The following is an 18,079-nucleotide window of genomic DNA, read 5'->3' as shown; positions in this document are numbered from 1 at the left end:
GATTTAGACCTCAGAATGGAAAATTTTGCCAATAAAACCACAATAACCAGTTAGATTATTCTTGGGAAAAGTACATGTAATTTGGAGAAAGGCAAACTTCCTGAAAACATCCAAAATGCAGCAGACAACAAAAATCTGGTTAACTTGTTCCTGATTTGTTAGTACTATATATATATATATATATATATATATATATATTTTTTTTTTTTTTTTTTTTTTGAGGTGGAGTTTCGCTCTAGTTGTGAGGGCTGGAGTCCAATGGCAGAATCTTGGCTCACTGCAACCTCCACCTCCCAGGTTCAAGTGATTCTCCTGCCTCAGCCTCACAAGTAGCTGGGACTACAGACATGTGCCACCACATCCAGCTAATTTTTTCTGTATTTTTAGTAGAGACAGGGTTTCACTATGTTAGCCAGGCTGGTCTCGAACCCCTGACCTTAGGTGATTTGTGTCCCTCAGCTTCCCAAAGTGCTGGAATTACAGGCATGAGCCACCATGCCTGGCCTATATAGCATATTTCATATACCAAGTGAAATTTAAATTATACAGAACAAATTATAGAAGTATTATAACAACATGACTATTTACATTGATCAACTTGCCTACACTTCAACAGAATATAACATAGAAATGATTGTTTAATATAAGCATAAGCTTTGATTTGATATATATTCTTGTAGAAATTAATCAAACAGCTGAACCTTAAAATTGCTTTTTTACCTTTCCTTTTTTTTTTTCCGACCCTTGGTGCTAAATTTTTTTTTGAGACAGAGTCTCGCTATCCCCAGACTGGAGTGCAGTGGCAGGATCTTGGCTCACTGCAACCTCCAACTCCCTGGTTCAAGTGATTCTCCTGCCTCAGCCTCCGGAGTAGCTGGGATTACAGGCACACTACCAGCACGCCCACCTTTTTTTTTTTTTTTTTTTTTTTTTTTTTTGAGACGTCTTCTCTCTCTGTCACCACGCTGGAGTGCAGGGGCACCATCTAGGCTCACTGCAACCTCTGACTCCCAGCTTTCAAGCGATTCTCCTGCCTCAGCCTCCTGAGTAGCTGGCATTACAGGCACGCGCCACCAGGCCCGGCTAATATTTGTATTTCCAGTAGAGACGCGGTTTCACTGGGTTGGCCAGGCTGATCAACGAACTTTCCACCTCGTGATCTGCCCGCCTCGGCCTCCCAAAGTTCTGGGATTACAGGCGTGAGCCACCGCGCCCGGCCTCTTCTTTTTTTTTTTTTCTAATTTCAAAGGAGTACAATTAAACTGCCAGGTAAAGCTCAAAGGTCGTCTTTTTTATAGTGTTTTGTCTTTATATTCCCTTTAGCCTCCACTTTCCTCTATCCAGTCGCTGCACCCTTTTCCCCAAGCCCGGTTCTTCCAGGCTTCAGAGTAGCGCTGCTCCAGATAAAAGGAAGTCTCAGCACAGAATCTTCAAACCTTTTCCGAGGCCACTAAGGGTCCCTGCCGCCGCCGGAGAGAAAGCACCTGGAGCGGGGCGGGGCGCACGGGCGCATACCTGCGGAGGGGGCGGGGCCCCAACAATTGCCCCGGGGCTGGGGGAGGGGAGCTACTCACTCCCCGCCCCCGGGCGGTGACTCATCACCGAGCACCGGCGGCCGGAGGTGAGTCGACCCGGGAGGTGAGAGGCGGGGCCGCCAGGTCCGGTAGATCTGCACTTCTCCCCGCCGCGCGCACTGAGCACAGGTCCTTCGGCGAGCAAGCACCTTCCGCGCGGTCCGAGGATCCCTTCGTCGTGGTCCTCCCGACGCGGACCCGCGCGCCCCAGGCTTCTCGCCGCCGGGCCGGCTTCTCGTGCTTCGCTCCCGGCGCACGCCCTCCCGCGAGTCCCCGGCGCGCGGACAGCATGGCGCCACCGCAGGTCCTTGCGTTCGGGCTCCTGCTCGCGGCGGCGACGGCGACTTTGGCCGCGGCTGAGGAAGGTGAGGCGCGGACTTGGAGCAGGAGTTGTGGAGTTGGGCTGGGCTAGGCTGGAGGGCAGCGGCCTGCGGACCCCGAGGCGGGGGTAATGGGGAGGACACCGAGAGGCCGCGCTTTCCAGCCTGGAGACCAGACGGCGCGGCGGTGCCCCGGCCCCGGCCCTCGGCGCAGTAAGAAACGACAAGTAGGCGCTCACTCGCGCCTGCCGGGGGAACAGCCTCACTTTGCAGCTTTGCTCGCCTCGGTAGGGAAATGGCCCGGGGCGGAGGCGGGGGACAGGCGAGGAACTGAGTGGCCACGTCCAGGAATCCTGCGGCCACCGAACCAATGCTTCGCACCCTGGCGCACCCACCTCCTCAGGCCGGAGCGGATTTGGGGTTCCATAATAGCCCGAGCCGGTGGCGGAGTCTCTGCTGTAGAGACCAGCTGGCCCGCCCTTGTCCTTGTCACCTACGGCGGGCCCCGGATGTGGCCTCAGGCGGGAACAGGTGCCCACACGCAGAGAGGCCTCCAGGGCCGCTATGCACCTGCGCGCAGCCTGAAGACCTGGATTACACAGGGCGTGTGGGTGTTTTACCTTTTCTAAGGATCGCGTGAGTAATGCCGAGCTTATTGTAGGGAACGCAGAAACAATAACCGTGAAGTGTAAAAACCTACAATCCCACCATTTTGAGAATCCCGTAATTAATAACTAGATATATCTTTCTTTCTTTGTTTTATTTTCCTATTTGAGACAGCCTTGCTCTGTCGCCCAGGTGGAGTGCAATGGCACAATCTTGAACTATAACCACTACCTTCCCGGCTCAGACCATTCTCCTGCCTTAGCCTTTACGCCCGGCTAATTTTTGTATTTATTTATTTTATTATTATTATTAGAGACCGAGTTTCGCTTTTGCCTCCCAGGCTGGAATGCAATGGCATGATCTCGGCTCACTGCAACTTCTAACTCCTGGGTTCAGGTGATTCTCCCGCCTCAGCCTCCTGAGTAGCTGGGCCTACAGGCTCATGTACCACCAGGCTCGAGTAATTTGTATTTTTAGCAGAGACGGTGTCGCCATGTTGACCAGGCTGGTCTCGAACTCCTGACCTCAGGTGATCCACCCGCCTTAGCCTCCCGAAGTGCGGGCATTGCAGGTGCGAGCCTCCCAAGTAGCTGGGATCACTGGTGCCCACCACCACACTCCGATAATTTTTGTATTTGTATTTTCATTTATTTATTTATTTTTGAGGTGGAGTGATGCTCTGTTGCCCAGGCTGGAGTACAATGGAACAGTCTCGGCTCACTGCAACCTCTGCCTCCCAGGTTCAAGCAATTCTCTCTCATCCTCTGGAGTAGCCTGGATTACAGGAGTAGCTTGGATTACAATGCCTGCTCTCGCGCTCGCTGGCTCGCGCGCTCTCTCTCTCTCTCTTCCCCCCCTCCTCCCCCACCCAACTCTCTCTCTCTCCCTCTCTCCCCTCTCTCTCCTCTCTTCTTTCTCTCTCCCCCCTCACTCCCTTCTCTCTCGCTCCTCTCTCTCCCTCTCTCCCTCCCTCCCTCCCTCCCCCCCCCCCTCTCTCTCTCTCTCTCTCTCTCTCTCTCTCTCTCTCTCTCTCTCTCCTCCTCTATCTCTAGCTCCTCTATTTCGCTCCTCTATCTCTCGCTCCCCTCTCTCACTCCTCCCTCTCTCCTCTCTCTATCTCTCTCGCTCCTCTTGCTCCCCTCTCTCTCCTCTCATTTTCTCTCCTCTCTCTCTCCTCTCATTCTTGCTCCTCTCTCTCTCCTCTATCTCTCGCTCCTCTCTTGCTCCCCTCTCATTCTCTCTCCTCTCTCTCCTCTCATTCTCGCTCCTCTCTCTCTCCCCTCTCTCTCTATCTCTCGCTCCTCTCTCGCTCCCCTCTCTTCTCTCATTCTCGCTCCTCTCTCTCCTCTCTGTCGCTCCTCTCTCTCCTCTCTGTCGCTCCTCTCTCTCCCTCTTCTCTCTCCCCCTCACTCCTCTGTCTCTCCTCTCTTGCTCCCCTCTCTCTCTCCTCTCATTCTTGCTCCTCTCTCTCTTCTCTCTCCTCTCTCCTCTCTCTCTCCCCTCTCTTGCTCCCCCATCTTTCTCTCTCCCCCTCCCCCCCCTCCTCTCTCTCTCTCTCTCTCTCTCTCTCACACACACACACACACACACACATAAAACTCACTGCATTCTTCATCTCCCCAAAGTGTTGAGATTACAGGCATGACCCACCTTATTTGTAAGATGGTGCCTAGAAGTGGAGTGGCGTTTGCCAAAGCTCTGTGGAAGGGCTTTTATATTTCACCAGTGGAATGGCCTAAATTCAGTGATTATGCTCTCAAAGGAATGCACTTTAGTCAACTCATATTTTTCTAGCTTCAACCTGGGACTACATACTTAATGTGAAATTTCTTTAAAGTGGTGGCCCGCTTCTGCTCAGTAAGTCTGCACCTGACTGGTCTGTTTTAAATTTCACGCCTCTTAGGAATGAACAATGTCTTTTAAACAAGTACAGGACGGGGCTGCAGAAGATTTTCTAACTTGTGAGGACAAGTGCTGTATTTTCCCCTTTTGTGACCCCAATATTGAGTTTAGTGTTGGGCAGATTATCGGTGGTTCATATCGATTATAACCTGAACAGGGAAAAATTGAAGTCAATTTAGGGTGCTTGGGATATGAAGGATCAATATAAAAACTCTGCTTTGTCTTACTAGCTTTTTTTCCCCCTCTTCAGTTGAACTGAGGAGATAGTTTTTGTTTTTAATGATTGTGCTCTTTTAACTAGACAGAAGGAATTACATAATCTTGCCAATTCGAAGTTAAATGAACTTTTGAGGTAGTCAAGGACAAAATTATTAAACTGACATCACTAACCCAGAATGGGCTGCTTAGTATCACTTTCCACATCAGGTTTCCACTGGGACTTAATTTAGTTAGGAAACTCACAGGGATGACTCCAACTGCAGTTGAAAGCGTAATTTTTCCAAGATATAAAATGATTTAAAGATTTAATATATTCCTGTTAAGCCCCAAAGGAAACATCCCTCATTTAAGAAAATGGGGTGGGAGAGTGAGAGAAGGTAAGGATTCGCCGATTCTAGCATTGGAGTTGTTGATTTTTTTGTAAAAGAGGCAGTGGTGGCTCACACTTGCAATCTCAGCACTTTGGGAGGCCAAGGTGAGTGGATTTCCTGAGGTCAGGAGTTCGAGACCAGCCTGACCAACATGGTGAATCTCCATCTCTACTAAAAATGCAAAAAAAGAACTGGCGCAGTGGCTCATGCCTATAATCCCAGCACTTTGGGAGGCTGAGGTGGACAGATCAGGAGGTCGGGAGTTCGAGACCAGCCTGGCCATTATGCTGAAAACCCCATCTTTACTAAAAATACAAAAATTAGCCAGGCATGGTGGTAGATGCCTGTAGTCCCAGCTACTCAGGAAGCTGAGGCCGGAGAATCACTTGAACCTGGGAGGCAGACGTTGCAGCGAGCAGAGATTGTACCAGTGCACTCCAGGCTGGGCAACAGAGAGAGACTTCATCTCAAAAAAAAAAAAAAAGGCAGTGACTGACAGGGATGTTACTTAGCAGGACAGGAGCGGGGAAGGAGCTAAGATGGGGATTTTCACAAAGATAAAGCTAGAAATGATGTTTGAAGAGCTGTGTTCTTGTTTTAAAAAATTGTAACGGGCCAGTCGCGGTGGCTTACACCTGCAACCCCAGCACTTTGGGAGGCCAAAGTGTGCGGATCATGAGGTCAGGAGTTCAAGACCAGCCTGACCAACATGGTGAAACCCCATCTCTCCTTAAAATACAAAAATTAGCCAAGCATGATGGTGCGTGCCTATAATCCCAGCTACTCAGGAGACTGAGGCAGGAGAATCACTTGAACCCAGGAGGTGGAGGTTGCAGTAAGCTGAGATCATGCCATTGCACTCCATCCTGGGTGACAGGGTGAGACTCTGTCTCAAAAAAAAAATTGTAACAGGAGGTCAGGCATGGTGGCTCATGCCTATAATCCCAGTACTTTGGGAGGCTGAGGTAGCAGGATTGCTTGAGGCCAGGAGTTTGAAACCAGCCTGGGCAACATGGCAAAACCCCTGTCTCTACAAAAAGTAAAAAATTAGCTAGGTATGGTGGGGCATGACTGTAGTCACAGCTACTTGGGAAGCTGAGATGGGAGGATCACTTGAGCCCAGTAGGTCCAGGCTACAGTAAGCCAAGATTATGCAACTGCATTCCAGCCTGGGCCACAGAGCGAGACCCTATTTGAAAAAAGATTTGAAACAGGAATGCATGCAGATTAAACTCTGTGTCTGTTTAAAGTTTTAGCAAGTGCCAGACCCTTGGGAAGCACTCTATAGCTGAAAATTATAATAACCTTCAGGACCACTTTTTAAGGTTTTGTGTCCCTGTAACTTGAGGCATTATTATTAGAATATAAGTTAGCTGGGATGTAGAGAGTTAATAGATCCACATTTTAAAGTAGATTTTTTTTTTTTTAATTTTCTAGAATGTCACTGCGAAAACTACAAGCTGGCCATCAACTGCGTTATGAATAGCAACGGTCAATGCCAGTGTACTTCAGTTGGTTCACAAAATACCGTCATTTGCTCAAAGTGTGAGTAAAATATCCTTATTGCCTGTAAGCTTTATTTTGATTTAATACTTTTTTAATTGATGTGCCTTGCATTGGAATGAGTTTTATTGGCTCAAATCTGAATTATGTTATAAAGTAAGTATGGGAACACATAAGTTTCAAAGAATCTTTGGCCCTGGAGCTTTAGAGTTAAATATTTTTTTCTCTGTAATCATGAAACCAGTTATTTTTCAGTTTGGCATTGTTTCTTTTTCAGTGGCTTCTAAATGTTTGGTAATGAAGGCGGAAATTACTAACTCAAAACTTGGGAGAAGAGCAAAACCTGAAGGGGCCCTCCAGAACAATGATGGGCTTTATGACCCCGACTGTGACGAGAGCGGGCTCTTTAAGGCCAAGCAGTGCAACGGCACCTCCACGTGCTGGTGTGTGAACACTGCTGGGGTCAGAAGAACAGACAAGGACACTGAAATAACCTGCTCCGAGCGAGTGAGAACCTTGTGAGTGGGGCTCCCTGTACTACTTGTTTTCATGCCGTTCAGATTCATTTAATTAAAATTTTTTTGATTATGTAATATGATTTCATGGTTTAGAATTCAGAAGAGAAGAGTATCCATTGAAGAGCTTCCCTGTCATTCCTGTCCCCCTGGCTGCCCAGTAGACCTCCATGGAATTGATGTCATTGATTAGTCTATAACCTTCTAGAGATAGTTGATGAATTTGTTATATATCTCTTTTATTATTTTTACATAAATGGTAGCATATGAGGTATAATTTTTCTTTTATATCTTTACTTGACATTATTCAGAATTTCATAGTTGCATTAGTATTAAATGTTTCTAATTTAACCTATGTATTTGCTCATTGATTGTGTTTTAAAAGTGAGAGATGCTTGTTTAAGGGATTGTTTAATGAAAAGGATCAGAAACCCACTCAGGCTAGCTTAAACAAAAGAAGACTTCATTGGAAGGGACTAGAAACTGGGAAGGATGTCAGGACCAAAGTGAGCACTTTCTATTTGGTCTTCTGGAGCCTCATTGTCAATTTTCTTTTCGTGCCACCCCCACCTCTTTTTTTTTTTTTTTTTTGAGACAGAGTTTCACTCTTGTCACCCAGGCTGGAGTGCAATGGCACAATCTCAGCTCACTGCAACCTCTGCCTCCTGGGTTCAAGCGACTCTCCTGTCTTAGCCTCCAAAGTAGCTGACACTATAGTCGTGTGCCACCATACCCAACTAATTTTTGTATTTTGGTAGAGATGGGATTTCAGCATGTTGGCCAGGCTTATCTTGAACTCCTGACCTCAGGCAGTCTACCCGCCTCGATACTCCCTTGGGTGCTGGGGTTACAGGTGTGAGCCACCGAAACCATCCTCTTCATGGCTTTTCGTCTTTAAAGTTGAACGGGGCACAACACTGCCAGCTAAACCTTGACTTCGTGTGACCTTATTTATGTGTCCAGAGAACAGAGGGTCAGTATTAGAAAGGGTGTTCCCTCCTGGGAGTGTCCTTTATGAAGGATGTGTAAGGAAAGAAATTACAGGAATATCTACTGCATAAATTATTTTTCTGTTAGTCCTTATAATTCTACAATTCTCTACTTGAGAATTTTAGTATTAGCTTGTTAGGAAATAGTATACAACACTGAGTTATAGTCAACTGACATTGTCTTTTTTCTTTATAGCTGGATCATCATTGAACTAAAACACAAAGCAAGAGAAAAACCTTACGATGTTCAAAGTTTGCGGGAGTAAGTACAATTAAATGCATCATATTATTCTTGCACAATTGGTAGCTCAAATTTTCCATCCTACACCATTAGAAAAACCAAGCCTAAATGCTTTTTCATATTTCTGAAAAATAAAGTTACTTGAAACAGAGTCTCAAGAATAGCAGAGATTCCAGTAATATACTTCACTCAGATTCACCATCCACATTTTGCCACATTTGCTTTTTTATGTGTATGTGTGAATGAATATGTGTGTGTACTTTATATCAGTGTATCTATGCGTGTGTAAATATTTTTCCCAGAAGCACATGAGAGCAAGCTGTTAACACCAGGCCCTTTTACCCCTAAGTACTTTAGTGTATCTTTTCCTAAGAACAAAAGACATTCTCTTAAATAAACCACTATACAATGATCAAATTTAGGAAATTTAACATGATATCACATTGTGCCTGTTTCCCCAATATTGTCCTTTGTAGCAAGTTTTCCCCTCTGATTCAGGACCCAATCCAAGATCATGTGTCATATTTAGTTGTCATGATTCTTTAGTCTCTTTTAATGTGAAACAGTTTCTTGAGCTTTCTTTGTCTTCCATGAACTTGATATTTTTGAAGAGCGTGGGCAAGTTATATATAATGTCCCTCAAATTTTGATTTGTCTGATGTTTCTTCTTTTTTTTTTTTTTGAGATGGAGTTTCGCTCTTGTTACCCAGGCTGGAGTGCAATGGCGCAATATCGGCTCACCGCAACCTCCGCCTCCTGGGTTCAGGCAATCCTCCTGCCTCAGCCTCCTGAGTAGCTGGGATTACAGGCACACGCCACCATGCCCAGCTAATTTTTTTTTTTTTATTTTTAGTAGAGACGGGGTTTCACCATGTTGACCAGGATGGTCTTGGTCTCTTGACCTCGTGATCCACTCGCCTCAGCCTCCCAAAGCGCTGGGATTACGGCTTGAGCCACCGCACCCGGCCTGATGTTTCTTCTTAACTAAGGACAGGTTATGCATCCCCGGTAGGAAAACTACTTAAGCAATGTCGTGTCCTATGTAGTACTTAACACCAGGAGTTCCATGATGTCAGCTTGTCCCTTTACTAGTAATGTAAACTTTGGGTAAAGTGGTATCCACCAGGTTTTTCCACTGTGAAGTTACCAATCTCCCTTTGTAATCATAAACAATCTGTGGGCAGATACTTGAATACTTAGTAAATGTTATTTTTCTAATTAAACTGGAACCCATGAGTTTTAATAACAATGGATGGTTCTAGCCTGAATCAATTATTATGATAGTTGCAAAATGGCACAACAATTTTAACTTCAATGACAATTCTAGACTGTGAGCTATCTGCTTAAAGAGTAGTGCTTCTTACGGTTGTGTGTTACAAACATTTTTTAAAACACAGATTTTAAATTATTTACAGTGCACTTCAGGAGGCAATCACAACGCGTTATCACCTGGATGGAAAATTTATCACAAATGTTGTGGTATGATTTTTTAAATAAGTGAGCTTTAGCAGAAGTTGGTGAGACAGTATGATTTGAATATAAAGGACAGCCAGTGCTTTTAGTGGTGGTTAAATGCACTTACTGGAGCAACAGTTTCAAGTCCTGGGTACTTACTGTGAATTTCCTGTTATTGTTTTTTGTTGTTGTTGTTTGTTTGTTTAAGACAGTCTCGGCCGGGCACAGTGGCTCATGCCTGTAATCCCAGCATTTTGGGAGGCTGAGGTGGGCAGATCACAAGGTCAAGAAATCGAGACCATCCTGGCCAACATGGTGAAACCCCATGTCTACTAAAAATACAAAAAAAATTAGCTGATGTGGCGTGTGCCTGTAGTCCCAGCTACTCAGGAGGCTGGCAAGATCGCAGCTAACTGTAACCTCTGCCTCTCAGGTTCAAGCAATTCTCATGCCTCAGCCTCCCTAGGAGCTGGGACTACAGGCACATGCCACCATGCCCAGCTAATTTTTGTATTTTTAGTCGGGTTTTGCTTATGTTGGCCAGGCTGGTCTCAAACTCCTGGCCTCAAGTGATCTGCCTGCTTCAGCCTCCCAAAGTGTTGGCATTACAGGAGTGAGCCACCATGCCTAGTCCATTGTTTTCGGTTATCGTTGTTTTCCTTCTATAGCCTTTGAAAAGCCTAGTTTTGGCCAGGTGTGGTAGCTCACACCTGTAATCCCAGTACTTTGGGAGGCTGAGGCAGATAGATCATGAGGTCAGGAGATCAAGTCCAGCCTGACTAACACAGTGAAACCCTGTGTCTACTAAAAATACAAAAAATTAGCCAGACGTGGTGGCATGCACCTATATATAGTCCCAGCTACTCAGGACGCTAAGGCAGGAGAACCACTTGAACCTGGGAGGTGGAGGTTGCAGTGAGCCAAGATGATCATGCCACTGCACTCTAGCCTGGGTGACAGAGTGAGACTGTTTAAAAAAAAAAAAAAGAAAAGCCTAGTTTTAACCCTAAAGAAAATGTATCTCTTACTATCCCTAAAACATTTGCATTTTCTTTTCTTTTTCCTTTTTTTTTTTTTCTTAAGAGATGGGGTTTCACCATCTTGACCAGGCTGGTCTTGAACTCCTGACCTCTTGATCTACCCATCTCAGCCTCTCAAAGTGCTGGGATTACAGGCGTGAACCACTGTGCCCAAAGCTGTCCCTGTGGATGAGCTCTAGTAACATCCTAAAGTAAATATGCACCAAAATTACTTTTGGTAAATAATGCTTTTGGTGCATATTTACTTTAGGATGTTACTGGAGCTCCCATTGTCTCTGCTTTAAGGAACTAATCCTTAACCAGTTAGCCCCTACTTAACTCTTTCAACTCTGGTTCAAAAAATAAAAAGAAGCTTGAATAGTGTGATGGAACTTTTTGAAGGCAGTATGAATTTATTCAAGACTCTTTAGAAAGAATATACTTTTTTTGCTCTTTAAAAACAACGTGGTAAATGCATACTGCGTTTTAGATTGCATTTCTTTAGTATTTTAGTTTTAAAGTAGTTCTAATTCAAATAAAATACTTTGATAGCTTGTTTTAAAATCTTTTCAAGATAAGAAAATTATCTCAGGAAAAAGTGCACATTGTAATTATGCTTGGTTGCGTGGCTGTCTTACTTCCCTTTTATAGAGTTAGAGACCTCCCAAAGATTTCTTGATTAGTGCTAAACTTAATTATCCACTAATGGAAAGGAACAGCGATGCATGTAGATTACAGAAAATCAAACACTGAATATTCTGATTCTCAAATAATGTTATTTTTGTATGTTTTTGATATTAGAATTAATTTGTATTCAATTTTTCCCCCAGTATGAGAATAATGTTATTACTATTGATCTGGTTCAAAATTCTTCTCAAAAAACTCAGAATGATGTGGACATAGCTGATGTGGCTTACTATTTTGAAAAAGATGTGAGTATAATCTTCTTTATTCTGTTCCTGTGTTCAGAAATGTAGTCTATCATGCTTCAATGAATTAATTTTTTTTTTTTTTTTGAGACAGAGTCTTGTTCTGTCGCCCAGGCTAGAGTACAGTGGCATGATCTCGGCTCACTGCAACCTCCACCTCCCAGGTTCAAGCAGTTCTCCTGCCTCAGCCTCCCAAGTAGCTGGAATTACAGACATGCGCCACCACGCCCAGCTAGTTGTTTCATATTTTTAGTGGAGAAGGGTTTCACCATGCTGGCCAGGCTGGTTTCAAACTCCTGACCTCAAGTGATCCAGCCACCTTGGCCTCCCAAAGTGCTGGGATTACAGGCGTGAGTCACTGTGCCTGACCAAATTAAAAATATTTAATCACCTTTTTCTCCACTTATAGATCAACCAAGTGGTTTTTCTGCTGCCATTAATGTTGTCCTTCCTGTCACTTACATGCATCTTGCTTATTTGTATATTTACGCCTCTTATCAATTGCTTCTGCCTAAAATATCTCCCCTCTTTTTTATAATTCTATTTAAAAATTATTATTTATTATCTACTTGGTAGTTAGTTTGTGCATATATGCTCCCCTGTGATATTTATAATTTACACAATAATAAGAATCTGTTTAAAAAGACTATGTAACTGGTATGATTAAAACATTTCATTTAAACTTTATTATAGTGAGATATTTTCTGCTGAAATATCAGAGATTTGCTTCAAAGTAATCTGGGCGGGGGTGAAGGGATAAAAGGAAGAAAAGATGACGTAAGAGACCATGTTTTGATGTCATTGCATTGGGGTGATGGTTGCAAGGCGTCATTGCACTACTCTTTCTTCTTTCATGTATGTTGAAAGGTTCCTGGAATAAACAGGTTTTTTTTTTTTTGAGACAGAGTTTTGCTCTTGTTGCCCAGGCTGGAGTGCAATGGTGTGATCTCTGCTCACCACAACCTCCGCCTCCCGGGTTCAAGGCGATTCTCCTGCCTCAGCCTCCTGAGTAGCTAGGATTAGGATTACAGGCATGCGCCACCACACCTGGCTAATTTTGTATTTTTAGTAGAGATGGGGTTCTCCATGTTGGTCAGGCCGGACTTGAGCTCCTGACCTCAGGTGATCTGCCCGCCTCAGCCTCCCAAAGTGCTGGGATTACAGGCATGAGCCACCTCACACAGCCAGTTTTTTTTTTTTTAAGTTTCAATAGATTAGATTGTTATCTCTAAAATCATACAGATTCTTGGCAGCAGTTCTTTTGGCATACTATTTGTATGTGATTATATGTGGCTATGCATGGTTTTCTTAAATATTTTTAATTCCTTTTCTCTCTTTCAATTCAGGTTAAAGGTGAATCCTTGTTTCATCCTTCTAAGAAAATGGACCTGAGAGTAAATGGGGAACAACTGGATCTGGATCCTGGTCAAACTTTAATTTATTATGTTGATGAAAAAGCACCTGAATTCTCAATGCAGGGTCTAAAAGCTGGTGTTATTGCTGTTATTGTGGTTGTAGTGATAGCAATTGTTGCTGGAATTGTTGTGCTGGTGAGTACAGAACAAGTAAAATTTCATTTAAGGATGTATTTTTTTCAAGAAAAAATAATCATGACTGGGTGCAGTGGCTCACACTTTGGGAGGCTGATACAGGTGGATCACTTGAGACCAGGAGTTTGAGACCAGACTAAGCAACATGGTGAAACCCCATCTGTACTAAAAATACAAATATTAGCCAGAAGTGATGGCTTGCACCTGTGGTCCCATCTACTAGGGCGGCTATGTGGGAGGGGTCAGTTGAGCCCAGGAGGTCAAGGCTGCAGTGAGATTACAGGCATGTTGCTCCCTCCTGGGCAACAGAGCAGGACCCCGTCTCAAAAAAAAAAAAAAAAAAAAAAGGAAAAAGGTAATAAAGGAAAAAGTAACATCCGTATTCCAAAACATACTAAAGGGAAAAAAATCTTCATTTTTTAATAATTTTCTATAGTGATTGAATCTATTGTATTTCTGGTCTATTTTTACAAGTCATTTTACAAAGCAAGAAAGGATACTAATCGTAGAAAGCTTGCGGCTGTGCACCTCACAGGCCAGTTACACTGCCATCAAGCAGCAAGAGTATTTCAGTTCTCACTGCAAACAATTCAACACCTAGTGCAAAATACGTGAACCCCAAACCACTCAATGAGATGAACAACAGACACAAAATTAATGTTAGCCATAGAAAAGAGTTAAAAGTGACGTGTGAATCAATACTTCCAAGTAAAGATGAGCAAATTAAGTTTAGCAGTGCTTCGGCAAAAGAATGTATCACTTGAAGAAATTAAAGGTTTATTTTCGGAATGTAAGGATCAAGAAATCTTACATTGGCCAGGCATGATGGCTCATGCCTGTAATCCCAACATTTTGGGAGGCCGAGGCGGGGCAGATCACTTGAGGTTAGGAGTTCGAGACCAGCCTGGCCAACATAGTGAAACCCTATCTCCACTAAACGTACAAAAGTCAGCTGGGCATGATGGCATATACCTGTAATCCCAGCCCAGCTGCTCAGGAGGCTGAGGCAGGAAAATTACTTAAACCTGGGAGGTGGAGGTTACAGTGAGCCAAGATCTTGCCACTGCACTACATCCTAGGTGACAGAGCGAGACTCTGTCTCAGAAAAAAGAATTAAAAAAGAAAAGAAAAAAAAAAAAAGGCTGGGTTTGGTGGCTCATGCCTATAATCTCAGCACTTTGGGAGGCTGAGGTGGGCCGATCACAAGGTCAGGAGTTCGAGACCAGCCTGACCAACATGGTGAAACCCCGCCTTTACTAAAAATCCAAAAAAAATTAGCCGGGCACAGTGGCAAGTGCCTGTAGTCCCAACTACTCAGAAGACTGAGGCAGGAGAATCACTTGAACCCAGGAGGCAGAGGGTGGAGTGAGCCAAGATCGTGCCACTGCACTCCAGCCTGGGCAACAGAGTGAGACTTTGTCTCAGAAAAAAAAAAAAAAAAATCATATACAACAGATTTCAGAAATACGTTTGAGGATATTTGGGAACTTATATTTCCAGTTCAATCAACCATGTTTGGCTATCTCTCTGGAAAAAAACAAAAACAATATGGCCACCAGTACTGGCCATATTGCCTAGCTGTTTGAGAGGGTGGCATGTCCAAAGCATAGCAGTAGGAAAGGAGTTGGGCAGTGCATCTATAGTTTTTTGGTTTTTTTTTTTTTGAGACAAAGTCTCATTCTGTTGCCCAGGCTGGAGTGCAGTGACGCAATCTTGGCTCACTGCAACCTCTGCAGCCCAGGTTCAAGCGATTGTCCTGCCTCAGTTTCTCGAGTAGCTGGGATTACAGGTTCCTGCCACCACACCCCACTAATTTTTGTAATTTTAGTAGAAACAGCGTTTCACCATGTTGGCCAGGCTGGTCTCAAACTCCTGACCTCGTGATCCGCCCACCTCGGCCTCCCAAAGTGCTGAGATTACAGGTGTGAGCCACTGCAACTGACTAATTTTTTTGTAGTTTTTCGTAGGGATGGGGTTTCACCATCTTGGCCAGGCTAATCTTGAACTCCTGACCTCATGATCCACCCACCTCAGCCTCCCAAAGTGCTGGGATTACAGATGTGAGCCACCATGTCCGGCCTTTTGTTTGTTTGTTTGTTTAGTAGTGAAAATTTTATTTTATTTCGTTTTCTTTATTTATTTTTGAGACAAAGTCTCCTTCTCTTGCCCAGCCTGGAGTGCAGTAGCACACGATCTTGGCTCATTGCAGTCTCCCCCTTCCAGGTTCAAGCTGTTCTCCTGCCTCAGCCTCCTGAGTAGCTGGGATTATAGGCACATGCCACCATGCCTGGCTAATTTTTATATTTTTAGTAGAGATGGAGTTTCACCATGTTGGCCAGGCTGGTCTTGAACTCCTGACCTCAAGTGATCCACCTACCTCAGCCCCACAAAATGGTAGAAGTATAGGTGTGAGCCACTGCACTGGTGTGAAATTTTTAATTTAAGAAACAATAAATATTTATGGATAGATGTTAAAATTAACTTTTTCAGATCAAAACTATGTCCATTAAAAGGATATATGTCAATTTGGTTAACCTTTGAGTAGCAGTCCTAAAACAGTAATTATCTTTCTTCCACTCAGGTTGTTTCCAGAAAGAAGAGAATGGCAAAGTATCAGAAGGCTGAGGTAAATGGGTTACTTAGCTAAATAGAAAAGCCCTGTTGAATCTCTTACTCCTAATCACTCTACCTTCCTACACACTGATGCATCTCAGTTATGTTGGAGTCCCTTTATACTGTTGTCTTTAGGGTCTTAGGGACAGTCTTAGAATATGCTCTTACCTAAATCTTCTTGTATGAATTCTACAGCAGATCACCACCTATTGATTTCTGCCTCATAGAGTGAAATGGGAAGCCTATGGTTTTTATTTTACAAAGCATCAACATCTAATAGAATCTTCTGAAAGCATACTCCAGTGGATTCACATTGGAGAAACTCATTTTGACTAATGATCTGATTTATTATCTCTAAGCCAGTGAAATAATCATTTAATATGAACTTAATTTGTCACAATAAATCTATTGTGTACTAACCAATCATCTATACTAGTATGAAATCCAAGTGTCAGATTGTTAGTGTGTTTTAGTCCCTTGGAATTGAACATGAACACACTTGTCTTTGAACCCGATCAGTAACATTTTTCATATACTATCAATTTTTGTGTATCTTTGTAATGTTAAATTTGTAATTGTATATGTGCCACTAATATTTTAGCAAGTAATAAAAATAGAAACGTAAAGGAATATTGGAAAAAATCTAATAGAACCAGAAAGTTCTAGCATTTTTTTTCCCATTCTGTAGTAGATTATCTGGCTTACTTGATTTGGCAACCACAAGTCTAGAAGACTAACCCTGAATTGAACTGTTACAGACAGGAAGAATGACAATGCAGTGTAGTGCAGAGCAGTGCAGACCTGGGTTTGGCCTGGGCAAGTTACATAACTTCTTTAAGCCTCCGAGTTTATCTGTAAAATGGGGAAAATAGATAGTATGGACCTGTTGCAAGGATTAAACTTAATCAGTGTAAAGTGTTGGTCCCATGCTTACCACGTAAGAACATATTTGTCAACAGAGTAGTAGCAGTCATCGTCGTTTCAGTTTGCCTATAACTAATTGTGTGATGTGAGACAAACACTAATTTTGAACTTCAGTTTCCCCACATATAAAGTGAAAGATTGATAATAGAATGTGAATCGATTTCTTCTAGCCTTAAAAATAGTATGCACTCAATAAAAATCTTATTCTTAAAGATCTGGCTTAACTGCAACTTACCATAGTCACTTTGGCAATCTTGTCTCTAAATAGCAGCTTGAACACACTCAAATATGTGTTTCCTTGCAATATAGCTTTTTCTTTTTTTATTTAAATGTTATAAATGTGGGGAAAAAAACATCTTGTGTTCCTAATAGTTTTTATTTAATGCTATTTTCAGAATGAACAAAAGATTGAAAAAGTATTTAAAAAATTTTTTTCTATACTTTTTCCTGTTTCAGATAAAGGAGATGGGTGAGATGAATAGAGAACTCAATGCATAACTACTGTAATTTGAAGATTATTGAAGAAGGGAAATAGCAAATGGACTCAGATTTCAAATATATACACATGGGACGAAGACATCTTCGAAGGTCACAGATTTGTTAGTTAAACATCATATATTTGTAATAGTGAAACCTGTACTCAAAATATAAGTAGCTTGAAATTGGCTTTACCAGTCTTGAAATTTGACCACAAGTGTCTTATATATGCAAATCTAATGTAAAATCCACAACTTGGACTCCATAGTTAAAATTATTTATGCATAGCATTCAAATGTGTGCATTAAATATGCTTCCACAGTAGAGTTTGAAAGACTACTATCTGATTTATGATTGAAAGCTGCCTATCTATAGAGTCTTGTACATACAAACTTTTTTATGAGCTATGAAATAAAACATTTTAAACTGAATAACTTTGTTTGAATGACATTTCAAATTTCTTTTTTTTTAATGGATTGGAGGTTTCAGTGGGATGGGAGAATCACAAGGAATCAGGTGTTCAGAGGAATGTATTGAGTAGAGGTGAGGAACTAGGATGTTGAAAAGTAAAAAAAGGAGAGAAGGAGAGGAAGAAAGGAAGAAAAAGAGGGAGAGAGAACAGGAATATTGCTTCATTCTAAAAATGGGTATTAATAATGGCTGATCAATATTTTGTGTATTTATTGTGTATTTGTGTATTTATTGAGTTTACTTGTTCCAGATCTGCATTGAAGTCCTGGATATCCTTATTAATTTTCTGTCTCGTTGAGTCTAAATCTCGTTATGGGTCTTATGTATCTGGGTATTAAGATCTCTTATTGTTGCATTGATCCTTTTACCACTGTATCTTTGTTGCTTTGAAATCTATTTTA

The 18,079-nt window shown here is 42.8% G+C and overlaps 1 protein-coding gene across 1 annotated transcript; it reads left to right on the top strand.

The window, feature by feature from the left end:
• Nucleotides 1-1,692: 1,692 nt before the first annotated feature.
• Nucleotides 1,693-17,635, top strand: EPCAM (epithelial cell adhesion molecule). The gene is made up of 9 exons (XM_035272620.3): nt 1,693-1,939; nt 6,430-6,537; nt 6,773-7,013; nt 8,196-8,261; nt 9,656-9,719; nt 11,545-11,646; nt 12,990-13,193; nt 15,775-15,819; nt 17,187-17,635. Exons 1-9 carry the CDS (start codon nt 1,864-1,866, stop codon nt 17,226-17,228), a joined length of 948 nt encoding a protein of 315 aa, XP_035128511.1. The 5' UTR covers nt 1,693-1,863; the 3' UTR covers nt 17,229-17,635.
• Nucleotides 17,636-18,079: the final 444 nt, after the last annotated feature.

Source organism: Callithrix jacchus, chromosome 14 (assembly GCF_049354715.1).
Source record: "Callithrix jacchus isolate 240 chromosome 14, calJac240_pri, whole genome shotgun sequence".
Classification (NCBI taxonomy): domain Eukaryota; kingdom Metazoa; phylum Chordata; class Mammalia; order Primates; family Cebidae; genus Callithrix; species Callithrix jacchus.
This window is presented reverse-complemented; position numbering and strand designations above follow the sequence as displayed.

Bases quoted from the DNA above. Each gene is read 5' to 3' on its own strand.
- EPCAM (XM_035272620.3), top strand. From the start codon at position 1,864: ATGGCGCCACCGCAGGTCCTTGCGTTCGGGCTCCTGCTCGCGGCGGCG. The intron at 6,538-6,772 runs GTGAGTAAAATA...TTTCTTTTTCAG, and splicing joins TACCGTCATTTGCTCAAAGT to TGGCTTCTAAATGTTTGGTA. The intron at 15,820-17,186 runs GTAAATGGGTTA...TTCCTGTTTCAG, and splicing joins CAAAGTATCAGAAGGCTGAG to ATAAAGGAGATGGGTGAGAT.